General features: G+C 45.4%; 1 protein-coding gene across 4 annotated transcripts in view; it reads left to right on the forward strand.

The window, feature by feature from the left end:
- The window catches only part of HECTD4 (HECT domain E3 ubiquitin protein ligase 4), a 117,366-nt gene that overhangs the window by 77,759 nt on the left and 26,493 nt on the right, over window positions 1-13,114 (forward strand). For 3 of the 4 annotated variants that reach the window (XM_079986632.1, XM_079986634.1, XM_079986633.1), the window contains exons 37-52: window positions 143-332; window positions 417-498; window positions 736-938; window positions 1,978-2,113; window positions 2,525-2,707; window positions 2,936-3,106; window positions 3,838-4,007; window positions 5,259-5,374; window positions 6,769-6,872; window positions 7,072-7,254; window positions 7,396-7,544; window positions 8,291-8,370; window positions 8,477-8,640; window positions 9,700-9,937; window positions 10,988-11,124; window positions 12,852-12,978. In XM_079986632.1, the coding sequence (XP_079842758.1) occupies window positions 143-332; window positions 417-498; window positions 736-938; window positions 1,978-2,113; window positions 2,525-2,707; window positions 2,936-3,106; window positions 3,838-4,007; window positions 5,259-5,374; window positions 6,769-6,872; window positions 7,072-7,254; window positions 7,396-7,544; window positions 8,291-8,370; window positions 8,477-8,640; window positions 9,700-9,937; window positions 10,988-11,124; window positions 12,852-12,978 (2,433 nt within the window). The remainder of the gene's footprint in view (window positions 1-142; window positions 333-416; window positions 499-735; window positions 939-1,977; window positions 2,114-2,524; window positions 2,708-2,935; window positions 3,107-3,837; window positions 4,008-5,258; window positions 5,375-6,768; window positions 6,873-7,071; window positions 7,255-7,395; window positions 7,545-8,290; window positions 8,371-8,476; window positions 8,641-9,699; window positions 9,938-10,987; window positions 11,125-12,851; window positions 12,979-13,114) is intronic. The other variant, XM_079986635.1, reaches the window with a different exon arrangement.

Genomic DNA, 13,114 nt, shown 5'->3' on the forward strand with positions numbered 1-13,114 from the left:
TGTGATTAGCTTGCCCATTCCTGTAGCTTGGTATAGGGCAAACTATGAATTGAATTACATTTCTTTAGTATTTGCATACTACCAGAAAAGGTATAGAATGTGTTTACAGCTATTGCTTAAAGTTTGTTTTCCTCGCTTGCAGGATGTCAGACGGTTCTTTCTCCAACTGCTTCTGAACCTGATACTTCATTGACAAAAGCCAGCCCAAAAGGTTCCCTTAAAGGAGACAAAGATCCAGGAGAAGAGAGTGAGGCTGTGGATGGCAAACTTTCCATTTTTATACATAAGCGGGAAGACCAGTCATCTCATGAAGTGCTTCAGCCATTGCTGAGGTAATTTGAACTCTGTGGAACGCAGTTAAGAAATCTGGATGCCGCAGCCAACATTTATTCTGTGTTTTATCCTTCCCTTTGTAGTAGCTCAGAAGGTCGGCCATTTCGCCTTGGAACAGGAGCCAATATGGAGAAGGTGGTTAAGATGGATCGAGATATGACCAAAGTAAGGGCAAAATAAATTAATTGTGTGAATAGCTTAATCTGCTTTGCAAGAGTGAAAATAATAATTACAATTTTTCCCCCAGCAAGAAGATGTGGCTTGCCAATTGATGCTTTTGTAGTTAGCCTGCAGGACTCGAAAAAGAGGGATTTCTAGTGATAGTTAGCCTTAGGGTAAATGGCATTTGCCTGTGCATTCCAAATACTGTGTGAGTTGCAAAAGAGCTTCTTTCTTTTTCAGAGTGGTTGCTGCGAAGTGATCACGGAGGAAGCAGCTGCTGCTTTGCGGAAGGCCACCAAGTGGGCGCAGTCCGGATTGATTGTGAGCGTGGGGCCACCGGTAGAAACGGTCAGTCCCGAAAGCACTAGTGGCCTGTCAACTGGGGACAAAAAGAAAACAGCACAAATCTCCATTTGCAGGGAGCGGAACTCAGAGCTTGCCAGGTACAGAATCTCTGCTGGTGTCTAGAATACCCTGATGTAGAGTAGAAGTGGACTGTACTCTTCCACCCTAGGCTTAAGAGGCGACAGGCATAGATCTATGTTGCTTAGAGACATAGCTGTCAACCTTCCCTTTTTTTGCGGGAATTCCCTTATTCCCTTATTCCAGCGCCATTTCCCACTGCTTCCCACTGCTATCCCGGATTGTTAGATATCCCGTAGACTGTCCCCAGGACGGGTGAGGCTGCTGATCCCTTATTTTCAAGGCTCCTGATCCCTTATTTTCAAATCTGAAAGTTGACAGCTATGCTTAGAGATGGTCACAAAAAGGTGGGCATAGGACTTTTCTACTCTCCCTGTTTGCTCAGACTCTGCTGGGGAGAAACTTAAATGTTCTTGTAAGTTCTCCAAACTGGTTGTAAGCACATCCCATTTCAGCATTTTCTCAAAAGTGCATGCTGCTGCTGCTGCTTTCTTCTGATCAGAAGGTCAGCGGTTCCAATCCCCGCGACGGGGTGAGCTCCCGTTGCTCGGTCCCTGCTCCTGCCAACCTAGCAGTTCAAAAGCACGTCAAAGTGCAAGTAGATAAATAGGTACCGCTCCGGCGGGAAGGTAAACGGCGTTTCCGTGTGCTGCTCTGGTTCACAGGCAAAACTGGATGGTCTTACCTTTGTACAGTGCATCATATTCTACCCACGCAAAAGTTGAAGGTTTCTGATTTGCTTTATGTTTCTGACATTCACACCCATGTCTCCATCCTTTATCCAGGCAAGCATTACCACAGTTCAAGGACTGTGCCAGAAAAAGGCAACGGAGGGGCTAATGGAGTAGGGCTGGTAAAATGTGGGGCCAGGCAGAGAGGCCTTGAGGGTTCTGCTTGAGGTTCTGCTTGAGGTTCTGCTGCAGGCAAAGATGACATGGAGCCAGATCTTTCCACTACTGTCATCCACTTGGTTTTACCCACACTTGCTCATCAAAGAGTTATCTGGCCTGGCAGGGGTAGATTAGCAACTCACAGCCCACCATTGATTTTTCTCAACAGAACTGACCCTGTGAGGCCCTTCATCAGTGGCCATGTAGCAAACAGTATGGCGGCAGAGGTGATTGCTTTGCTTCACAGCTTGCTCATGGCACCAGAATCCAATGCAGCTCAGATATGGACAACCACAGCTGAAAAAGTAAGTCAGGGAAGGATCCTTAGCTTCTTGGGCGTGAACATGAAAGTTGGGGAGTCACTTGCCCAAACTGGAACACGAGCTTCTTCTGTAAGCATAAAAAGTCACCTAGAATTCAGTCAGAAGAAAGCAATTATGCAAAGGTAGGGCCTACGGCAAAATATTGGAATGAATCCAGTATCAAGGATAATACAAGTTGTCAAAGGCTGAAACTGACCAGTTCTCCACACCCCTACCCCTGTCCTTGTTTTCCATTTGCTTTTCCTAGCCAAGCCCCTTTATAGAAAAATAAAAGCTTATACACAAAAGCTTATACAAACTTATTTGGTCTCTAAGGTGCTACTGGACATTTTTTTTATTTTATATATATATTAAAAAATAAAGTTTGTGTGTATTTCCCCTATACTCCCTCAGGTCCTTTCGCGTGCTCTGATGTATATCCCTCAGCTGGGAAAATATGCAGAGAGCATCCTGGAGAATGGCAGCAGCAGCGGAAGGAAACTCGCCAAGCTTCAAAGGATCGCTCGCCAGGCAGTCGCTGCTCTTTGCGCTCTTGGTGGCTTCAAAGAGACGATCAAAATTGGCTCTGAAGTGCAGGTGACTGGCCATGCGCCCTTTAATTCCTCACCCCACCCTCTGTTCTGCAAATCAGTGGCAAAGCTTCTGTTTGAGGATATAAAACACTGCCATTCTTTCTGTTATGGCTGCCATGTTTCTCTGTGCCGTGTGCTAGGTTTATTACTTCATCCATAGCAGTCATTTATTTATAGCCCCAGATAAATCTAACCTTCATTCCTGACTGTTCCCTCTTTCTCTTTTCAATAGGTTTTGGGTAGGGGAATAGCAGGAAGCATTGGAGTGGTGGCATCTATTAATGAACAGGAAGGTATAGCAACGGTCAAATTTCCGCCTACCAGTATAGACTGTAGAAAGACCTCCCAAGCATCAGACATTTTAACTATTCCATTATCTAGGCTCTGTGTTCCAAGATCAGAGGTAAGGTCATTTTAAAATCCAACGCTGAGCGTAATACTTCAACCGTGTAAATAAGCCAACAAAAGTTGCTGGCCTGCAGTTTTATTTTACTACCCTGCTATAGAGACCAGTAGCTTCAAGAGAAGCCTTCTCATCTCTGGTCACCATGCGAACATAGGAAACTAGCCTTAGTTAGTCGTGGTTTTGTAATTGCCTCATACCAAGTGGGCTGGGGGAGAAAGGATAGGATTCCCTTCCTCTGTGGCCAGCACAGAACCTGTGTGGGATGCTGGAGATGGGACAGAGACACATTCATTTTCTGCTAGCCCTCTTACTTCCCTGCATGAGATTATTTGTCACATATAGCTACTGGGTGAGTTGTTGCATGCAAGGCTATAGGACTGAATTGTCAAATTCAAGCTGCAGTTTAAAATCTGAGCAGCTTTTTAGAGGGGGCACTTCATGAGCGGGTTGTTGTTGTTGTTGTTTTGAAAAGCTGACATGGGACAGTTTGGGCATTCTGTAAAGAAGGCAGTTTGAAAGTTTTGTTCCAGTGATATATAATGTAAATCATTGAGATTTTGGGGCTGTCTTGCCATTTTCTTCTTGGCTTGTTACTTTCTAAACCGTGCAGTGTGTTTTTGTGATGATGTAATAATGAGGCTATATAACTCCAGGTAATTCCCTCATTTCCTAGAAACTAACAACTTGAATTTAACTTTTTACCGTGCCCCCTCCTCCACCACCACCAGGCATTGCCTCTCCATAAACTGTCCATTACTGAGAAGGTAGTACAGGCTGTCCAGTCCATGTTGCTTCCTCAGGAGGGAAGTCTCTCTATTCATACCTCACTTCCTGCAACAGGAGATGGCTCAACTCCAGTAATGGCAGTGGTCCGACTCCTTGCTGAAATTAGAACCAGGTGAGTGGTGGCGGTTCTGGCAGTGGTTGAGCTATGGCTGGGAGGCAGGTACCATGAAGGGCTGGGTGCTTTGCTAGGTGGGTTGAAACTGTAGGGTTGCCATATTTTGAAGAGCAGAAAAGAGGACACAAATGCCGACTTTTAACTATGGATCGCTATGACGCCTCTACCCACGAAAAAGAGGACATGTCCTGGAAAAAGAGGGCTTATGGCACCTCAGAAGTGAAGTGGATACAGATAGAGAAGGCAGAGCTCATGGTGAATCTGATGAGCTTCTCTCTGCCTGTTTATTATTAAAAGTGTAAAATGAACACTTAGTAATTGATTCATTACTTTATTAATTGTAAGTTCCTTGGGATAGACAAAGCAGCCTAAAATATTTTAAATTTTATATAGAATATTATAGCAAAGAAGGGCAAAACTGCTCCATTCAAGAGAAATCTTTGGCGACGTTGCAGAGGGCAGCCTGTCAGTATCATGGATAGAAGGCTTCTGCTTCAAACTTGTAGAAACAGATTTTTTGGAGCTCTGGCCTAGAGAGGAAAAGTGCATCTCAGCTGTGCACCGCAAGTGCACTTCCAGATCACTCACTGCTCTACGTTAAGTCTTTCTTTACCCTTTATTCAGCAAACATATCCACTGGATATGTGGCTATACTGAAAGGACTTGTGGCACTTTCAGACAACCTGTTCATTGAACATTTATCCTGATTTGTTTGCATAAAGTTTGCAAGGAGGGTATATGATAACAACTGTATACAGGCAACGACTCATTTACATGCGTCCGATTGGCGTCCAACAGCGCACGCTCGCAACGTGGCAACCTGGAGGCTGCCGGAAAAGGAGGCAGGGCATATCAGGGTGGGGTAGGCTTATGCTCCCTCTGCTGATGTACGCGGGGGTCAGGAATATTTTCCACAGCCTAATCAGTTGTTGCCTGTGTTGAGCATTTGTTTTGATTTGTTTGCAGGAAGGTTTTGTTACGTTGCGTCAACTATTGTTATCTCATGCTTTCTATTGCCTTTTCCCATCACTTTCTTTATCACAAAAAGCCCAGTGAGACCTAATGAACAACGAAAACCAGTAATCCTAACTAGCAGGCAAGGGGTTATTTTCCACAAGACGCTTGTTTCTGCCAGCAACACAGAAGGGACCTGCCAGCAATGCAATCTGTGTAATCTCGTGCTTGTTCTGGCAGGATTTTTCAATCCTTGTTGTCCTTTTTGTCTCCTCCTCTGCCCTGTCTCCCAAGAGCATGCCTGGTGATGGCACAGTTGCTGGAGGATAGCTCCTTCTGTGAAGAATTCATCCAGCAGTGTCCAGCTGCTGTGGAAGTCCTTAACCTCGTTGCCCAGGAATGCAGCCCTGGTAGGAACTCCGTCTTACTTAATGCAGCAATGAGCTTGGCCCATATTTAAGATACAGTGTGTGTTTTTGCTGTGGCTTGCGCCCGCAGTTTGATTAAAATAAGGTTGGCGACTAGGTTTGACCAGTCTGGGCAGGGCAAGTGGCTACATCATCCCCCCAGAAGTGGTCCCACTTACTTACATCTGACAGTTGTGCGATCTTTTCTGAAGGGAGAAAAAAAGGATGCCAGACAGCAAGCATTTCTCAGTTTCTCCTTCCTACAGCCAGATGGAGCTTAAAGGGTTTCTTTACCCCCCTGAAGAGCATGATAGCCCAACCAACTGCCATCTGGAAGCCAGTTTGAGTCCATAAGCTACCAGTAGCTCACTGCTGAAATAAGCTATCAGTCATCTACTGCGACTGGGACGCGGGTGGCACTGTGGGTTAAACCACAGAGCCTAGGGCTTGCTGATCAGAAGGTCACGGTTCGAATCCCTGCGACGGGGTGAGCTCCCGTTGCTCGGTCCCTGCTCCTGCCAACCTAGCAGTTCAAAAGCATGTCAAAGTGCAAGTAGATAAATAGGTACCGCTCCGGTGGGAAGGTAAACGGTGTTTCCGTGCGCTGCTCTGGTTTGCCGGAAGCGGCTTAGTCATGCTGGCCACATGACCCGGAAGCTGTACGCCGGCTCCCTCGGCCAATAAAGCGAGATGAGCGCTGCAACCCCAGAGTCGGCCACGACTGGACCTAATGGTCAGGGTTCCCTTTACCTTTACCATCTACTTTGAAAGGGGCAGAAGTATAATCTAACTGGGGAGTCCATGTTGTATATTGCTAGAGTATCAGCCTTGAAGCTCACTGGATGGTCTTGTCTCAGTTTCTTACTGAGACGTTGTGAAGGTGAAATGGAGTTTTTGGTACAACCCACGTTTGCCATCCTGAGCTCCTTGAAGGAAGGGCAGGATTAAACTAATACAGTGGTATCTCAGTTTACGAACTTAATCAGTTCTGGAAGTTGGTTCTTAAACCGAAACCGTTCTTAAACTGAGGCTCACTTTCCTTGATGAGGCCTCCTGCCGCCGGTGCCCTTCCACTGTTTGACTTCTGTACTTTGATCGAGGTAAAGTTCACAAACCGAGACACTACTTCGGTTTTGCGGAGCTTGTAAACCGAATAGTTTGTAAACAGGGCTGTTCTTAAACCGAGGTACCACTGTATGAATAAACAGCTGAAACAACATGTCACAATCTGACTTTGCTAGTTAGCAAGTCTTTTGCTAATTCTACCTTGGAGGTCTTTGAGATCACACTCAGAGGTTAAAAATATGGTTTAGGAGGACTCCGTGAAGTGACTGGCCCCATTCTCATCTTAAGGTCTGACTGGCACATTGTTGCTGGCTTTGTTTGTGATCTTCTAGGGGAGCGGCTCCTTGTGGTAGAAGTGCAGTGTGAAAGGTTAAGGATGCTGTATCGTGACAGCGCTCGCCCCCCACCGCCACCTCTCCAGGCAGACCGAAGGCAGGTAAATATATAAGCAGAGGCTTAGCCTGCCTCCTCCTTGAACTGTTTTGGTGCCTGAAGAAGGCAGATGATGAGCTAGTATTACAGCATCAAATGTCCAATTGTATATCTGTTCATGAATGTCTCCTGCTAAGTGTGCTTTGGAGTTTGCAGGCAAAAAAAACAGTTTACACATTGCAGTTATGTATAATTAAATGCAGGCCCTTCTCTTCTTGGTTCAGCCCAAGGAAGTCACCTGGAATCCTTCTAGGGTCTTCCCACCTGTGCGAGCCTGTATGTTCTCCTCACATCTTACAGCCGTGACTTTCCTTGCGGATCCCAGTGCCGGTGGAGGGCTGCCTCGTGGCACCTTCATTTACGCCACATCACCAGTTCCAGTACAGGTGAGAATTCGTGATGAGTATAGTTGCCTCTTCACCTGTGTTCAAGCATGCGCAAATACTGATTCAGAAGGTGCTGGGAAGTGCCTTTTATTCTGGGTTAATCCGTGGATGGCCGTGTGTGTGCTTTGTTCCTTTCTCCAGGCACCATCCTTCTATTGGGAGATTGAGATAGTGTCCTACGGAGATACAGATGATGACACAGGGCCGATTGTTTCGTTTGGCTTTGCCACGGAAGCAGAAAAGCGTGACGGAGCGTGGACCAACCCCGTGGGCACCTGCCTCTTCCACAAGTAGGTTGCAAACAAATCTACTGTGAAGCTGTATCAGTATCTGGTGTAGGAAATCTTAAGGAATTCATGATCAGGCAACCTTTATTTCTGTTATGAGGGTCCCAGAATGAGACCAGTGAGGTCGGTGTTGGTGTTCTGTGTAACTTCCTTCCGTAATCTGCCCCAGGTATTGAGCTTAAGCCCATTTACATCCATTTACATTTGTAGGCCCTTTGGTGCTCCGCAAAAGGTCTGATTGGTTTTTGCTATCTCAGTATGGTAACAATTGGGACGTGGGTGGCTCTGTGGGTTAAACCACAGAGCCTAGGGCTTGCTGATCAGAAGGTCACAGTTCGAATCCCCGCGACGGGGTGAGCTCCCGTTGCTCAGTCCCTGCTCCTGCCAACCTAGCAGTTCAAAAGCATGTCAAAGTACAAGTAGATAAATAGGTACTGCTCCAGCGGGAAGGTAAACAGTGTTTCCGTGCACTGCTCTGGTTCGCCAGAAGCAGCTTAGTCATGCTGGCCACATGACCCGGAAGCTGTACGCCGGCTCCCTTGGCCAATAAAGCGAGATGAGCGCCACAACCCTAGAGTCGGTCACGACTGCACCTAATGGTCAGGGGTCCCTTTACCTTTACGGTAACAATTGAGCATGGGCTTGTTGAAGTTTACTTTTAGGGACTTAATACTCCTAGCGCTCAAGTGAAATATTAAGTGAATTGTTTCTCCAGCTAATGCTTCACCCCTTTCTTCACATGGTTTCAGCAATGGAAGGGCTGTTCATTACAACGGTTCCAGTTTGCTGCAGTGGAAAAGTGTGAGACTGGATGTGACCCTCTCTCCTGGTATGTCAGCTATGCTTAACCTGCAAGCATCTTATGAGAGCCACATCAGGAGTGGCAGAGGGATAGAAACAACCTTTTTCCTTTTAACCCTTGTCTTTTCCCCTAGGTGATGTTGCAGGCATTGGCTGGGAAAGGGCAGAAGGCACTCCTCCTCCTCCAGGGCAGCCAGCCAAAGGCCGGGTGTATTTTACATACTGTGGACTGCGGTTGGGGCCATATCTGGAGGATGTGTCTGGGGGAATGTGGCCTGTCGTCCATATCCAGAAGAAGGCAGGTTAAACACCCTCTGTATCTCCCACCTTGGCCCCAGAGCTTGGCCCCAGATCCTATTCTTAAATTCAGGCATTTGAACATGTGGAGCAAAAATTATGGCAAAACCCCCTGTTCTTGTGCAGAGTACCTCTCTCTGTTTCTCTATTATGTAATCATAACCAGCCCACACACATCTAAGGGAAGAAATGAAATGTTTTTATACATCTTGTTGTATTTTAGGTTGTTTTCACCTTGTTTTTGATGTTCACTTTTGAAAGTTGTTTTTAGTTCTGTTTTGATAATAATAATAATAATAATAATAATAATAATAATAATAATACAATAACAACAGCAATAATGAAAAATAATCCAATTCTCCATACTCTCTGACAATTACTCATGTTTGCTGGGGTTGATGGGAGTTGGAGTTAGATATGGCACCACATTGGCTACCCCTATCCTGGCACTGATGTGTTTGTTCTGTAGAGAAAAATTCTTTTTGTGGTTAGAGAGATCTATAAATAAGTTTCCATATGGCTTGGCGTTGGATTCCCAGCAACAGATTCAGGAGCTTGCCCCTTTTAACCTGGCTGTTCAGATCTTCCTTTCTTAGACAGACTACTGCTTTAGTAGCTTGCTTTAATGCCCTCTCTTGGCTTCATCTGAATCTCTTCTTGTTACTTTATATGCATTATTAAAATTATTTAATTGTATCCTGATTTAGGGGTCCAGCAGAATTGAGAAGCTAGCTGAAAATAACCCAAATAATTAGATTCAATTAGTTCAATTAGTTCAATTAGATTCAATTAGTTCAATATTCGATATTATTAATAGCACAGTGGAGTATCTTTTCATGTTTCCTTTTTCTAATACTAATTTCCTTTTTGGACAACAACTGCATTATTAGTACTATCATTTTTAAAAAATGCTTCTTGGGTTATTGTACAACAGAAACCGTAGTTCTCAGAAGTATTTAGTAACCAAACACAACCCTCTGTTGCCAGAGTACAGCAAAGAGCGTAAGACTGAAGGAGGTCACAAGTTGACCCCTTCTGCTTTGCTTCCGTCCCCTTGCAGAACACCAAAGTCCGAGCCAATTTTGGGTCTCGTCAGTTTGCCTACGCAGAAGGCCAAGCTCACCGAAACGCCGCCGACCTCTGCATCGACCTCGCAGAAGAAATAAGTGCCAACTTTGAAGCATTGCCTTTTGCTATGGCTTCCGATAGCGATAACGATGCAGGCACCAGCACCGCCTCCGACCCAGGGACTCATGGGCCGCCTTGCCGGATTGCCGCTGTGGCCACAGCTCAGCAACGTAAGGAGAGCAGCTCCCCTCTAGTAGCAAAACAGACTAGGCGTGCCAGTGGAGGGTGACTGGAGCTATGACAGCAACTGACATTTAAGTGCATTCAACTCTAGTACAGTGGTACCTTGGGTTACATACGCTTCAGGTTACAGACTCTGCTAACCCAGGAATAGTACCTCAGGTTAAGAACTTTGTTTCAGGATGAGAACAGAAATCGTGCGGCGGTAGCAGCAGGAGGCCCCATTAGCGAAAGTGGTACCTCAGGTTAAGAACAGTTTCAGGTTAAGAACGGATTTCCGGATTGAATTAAGTACTTAACCTGAGGTACCACTGTATTATTATTACTATTACTTCTTGAATACCTTCTTGAATTTGGAAAGGAATCAAAAACTTTTTCTTGTTAGTCAAAATGTCAATCAAAATGATATTTCCCCCTTAGCCAGTCGGGAGAAGCTGTAGTTCAGTGACAGAGCACACACTATGCATGCAGAATGTCTCAGATTTCTGGTAAAATAGGGCTGCCATAGGTCTGGATTTTCCTGGATTTCAAAGGCAGTAATGACGTCTGGGGGGAAATTTCCAAAATGTGGTGCTTTGTCATCGAAAAGTCACATTTTGGGAGGTGTTTTCTTAAAAAAAAGCTCAACAACTTTTGGGGTGTTTTTACTTTTTTTAATATGGCAACCCTAGGTAAGAAAAGAGACTAGTTGGATCAGACCAAAGGCCCATTTTGTCCATCATCCTATTTTCCAAAGGAGATGCCTTAGCAAGACAGGGAAGTCTTTTCCTTCCCCAAGACCCTGGAGAGATGCTGTCAGCCAGAGTCAGCAACACTGGGGCAGATAGGCCAATTAGCCTGATTCCATGTAGGGCAGCTTCATATGTAAGTACCCATTTGCAGCCTCCCATTGTTGCGACGAAAGCACTATCGGGAAGCTTTCCTCCAAACTAAGGGTCATGTTGCATTCATTAAATTTGTTGGTTAGCACAACTCTCTCTCTCTCTCTCTCTCTCTCTCTCTCTCTCTCTCTCCGACCCCAACTTCTTGCTTGATTACAGAATATGACAGTGACACTTCTTGCCATTATAAGATGGAACTCAGCTATGAAAACTTCATCACATCGGGCCCTGAGCCTCACCCTCCTCCCATTGCAGATGATGAAAGCGATGACGAAGACGATGATGACATCCCAAGGGTAAGCAGAATGAGGCACCTCCATGCTGGGGTTCTTACATGCTCAGTTGCTTTTTGTTTCAGACTTTCAACATTAACAACAACAAATTTCAACTCACTTCAAATGCTTGCTTCTGGGTGTTCTGGCATCACAGAGCTTCTACATTGCCTCTTTTGTAGACCTCTCAAGCTGGTTGTCCATATGCATGCAACCCGTACTGGATCTCATATGTGCATCTCCTTGACAGCATCACACGGTTCTATGCTAAGCAGGTTCCGGATTCTACCCAAATGATGGATTGAAAATAACATGAACAAACGTAGTAGCTTTATGAAGGGAGAGTTTGTCAGGGCAGTCTCCACCTGATCAAATTTGCAGATGTCACCAAACTGGGAGGGGTGGCTAACACCCCAGAGGACAGGATCACACTTCAAAACGACCTTGACAGATTAGAGAACTGGGCCAAAACAAACAAGATGAATTTTAACAGGGAGAAATGTAAAGTATTGCACTTGGGCAAAAAAAATGAGAGGCACAAATACAAGATGGGTGACACCTGGCTTGAGAGCAGTACATGTGAAAAGGATCTAGGAGTCTTGGTTGACCACAAACTTGACATGAGCCAACAGTGTGACGCGGCAGCTAAAAAGGCCAATGCAATTCTGGGCTGCATCAATAGGAGTATAGCATCTAGATCAAGGGAATTAATAGTGCCACTGTATTCTGCTCTGGTCAGACCTCACCTGGAGTACTGTGTCGAGTTCTGGGCACCACAGTTCAAGAAGGACACTGACAAACTGGAATGTGTCCAGAGGAGGGCAACCAAAATGGTCAAAGGCCTGGAAACGATGCCTTATGAGGAACGGCTAAGGGAGCTGGGCATGTTTAGCCTGGAGAAGAGGAGGTTAAGGGGTGATATGATAGCCATGTTCAAATATATAAAAGGATGTCACATAGAGGAGGGAGAAAGGTTGTTTTCTGCTGCTCCAGAGAAGCGGAGACGGAGCAATGGTTCCAAACTACAAGAAAGAAGATTCCACCTAAACATTAGGAAGAACTTCCTGACAGTAAGAGCTGTTCGACAGTGGAATTTGCTGCCAAGGAGTGTGGTGGAGTCTCCTTCTTTGGAGGTCTTTAAGCAGAGGCTTGACAACCATATGTCAGGAGTGCTCTGATGGTGTTTCCTGCTTGGCAGGGGGTTGGACTCGATGGCCCTTGTGGTCTCTTCCAACTCTATGATTCTATGGTACTTTGTCTGTCTGCCCACCAGTTCCCACATTTACAGATTATCATCAGTGTAGCTGCCAGCTGCCTCACTAAGTGGATTCCCTCAACTCCTCAGCTTCAATTAGCATTGCCTTTCTTTCTTCGCTTGCCTTCTTATAGATGCTTCCTGCACTCACCCCATAACAGAATTCTGTATTTTTCTGCAAATCTATAGACCCCTGCCCTTTTCTAAATGCCATGATTCACACAAGGAGGGATCAGATCAAAACTTGGATATACTGTAGATACTCTTGTTTTTCAACACTGCAGTTTGCATAATGTGCATTTTCTTGGATTTTTATGTGTGTGCGTTGAGGTGGGAGGCATACCTCTGGGTTAATTAAGATGTTTTGCATTTAGAAGCTCTCAGTCTTCTTTAGACCTCTTGAGAGCTGCTGCTTGTCGGGATAAATATTCCGTGGCTGGATGGACTGATGTCCCTCCCTCGATCTGACATGGACATGCTTGGCTTCCCTTGGCAGGAGGATCACTATGCCTTGCTAGTGAAAGCCTGGGAGACCAAAGTATTCCCTACAATTAGAAGGCGGTTCCGCAATGAAGCAGAGAGGAAGTCTGGCTTAGATCAAATTAAAGGAGCTTTGCAGCTGGGTAAGTCCACCAGAAGCATTTCTCTTCTGAATTTAGCACCAATTTCCAGGCCCCTTTGTTAATACCCACACTGGCAAACCTTTGCTCTTGTGCTTATTCCTCTGCTTCAATACAGAAGTAGATACTCATAAAAGGT

The sequence above is a fragment of the Podarcis cretensis genome (genome assembly GCF_951804945.1).
Source record: "Podarcis cretensis genome assembly, chromosome: 8".
In the NCBI taxonomy this organism is placed as follows: Eukaryota; Metazoa; Chordata; class Lepidosauria; order Squamata; family Lacertidae; genus Podarcis; species Podarcis cretensis.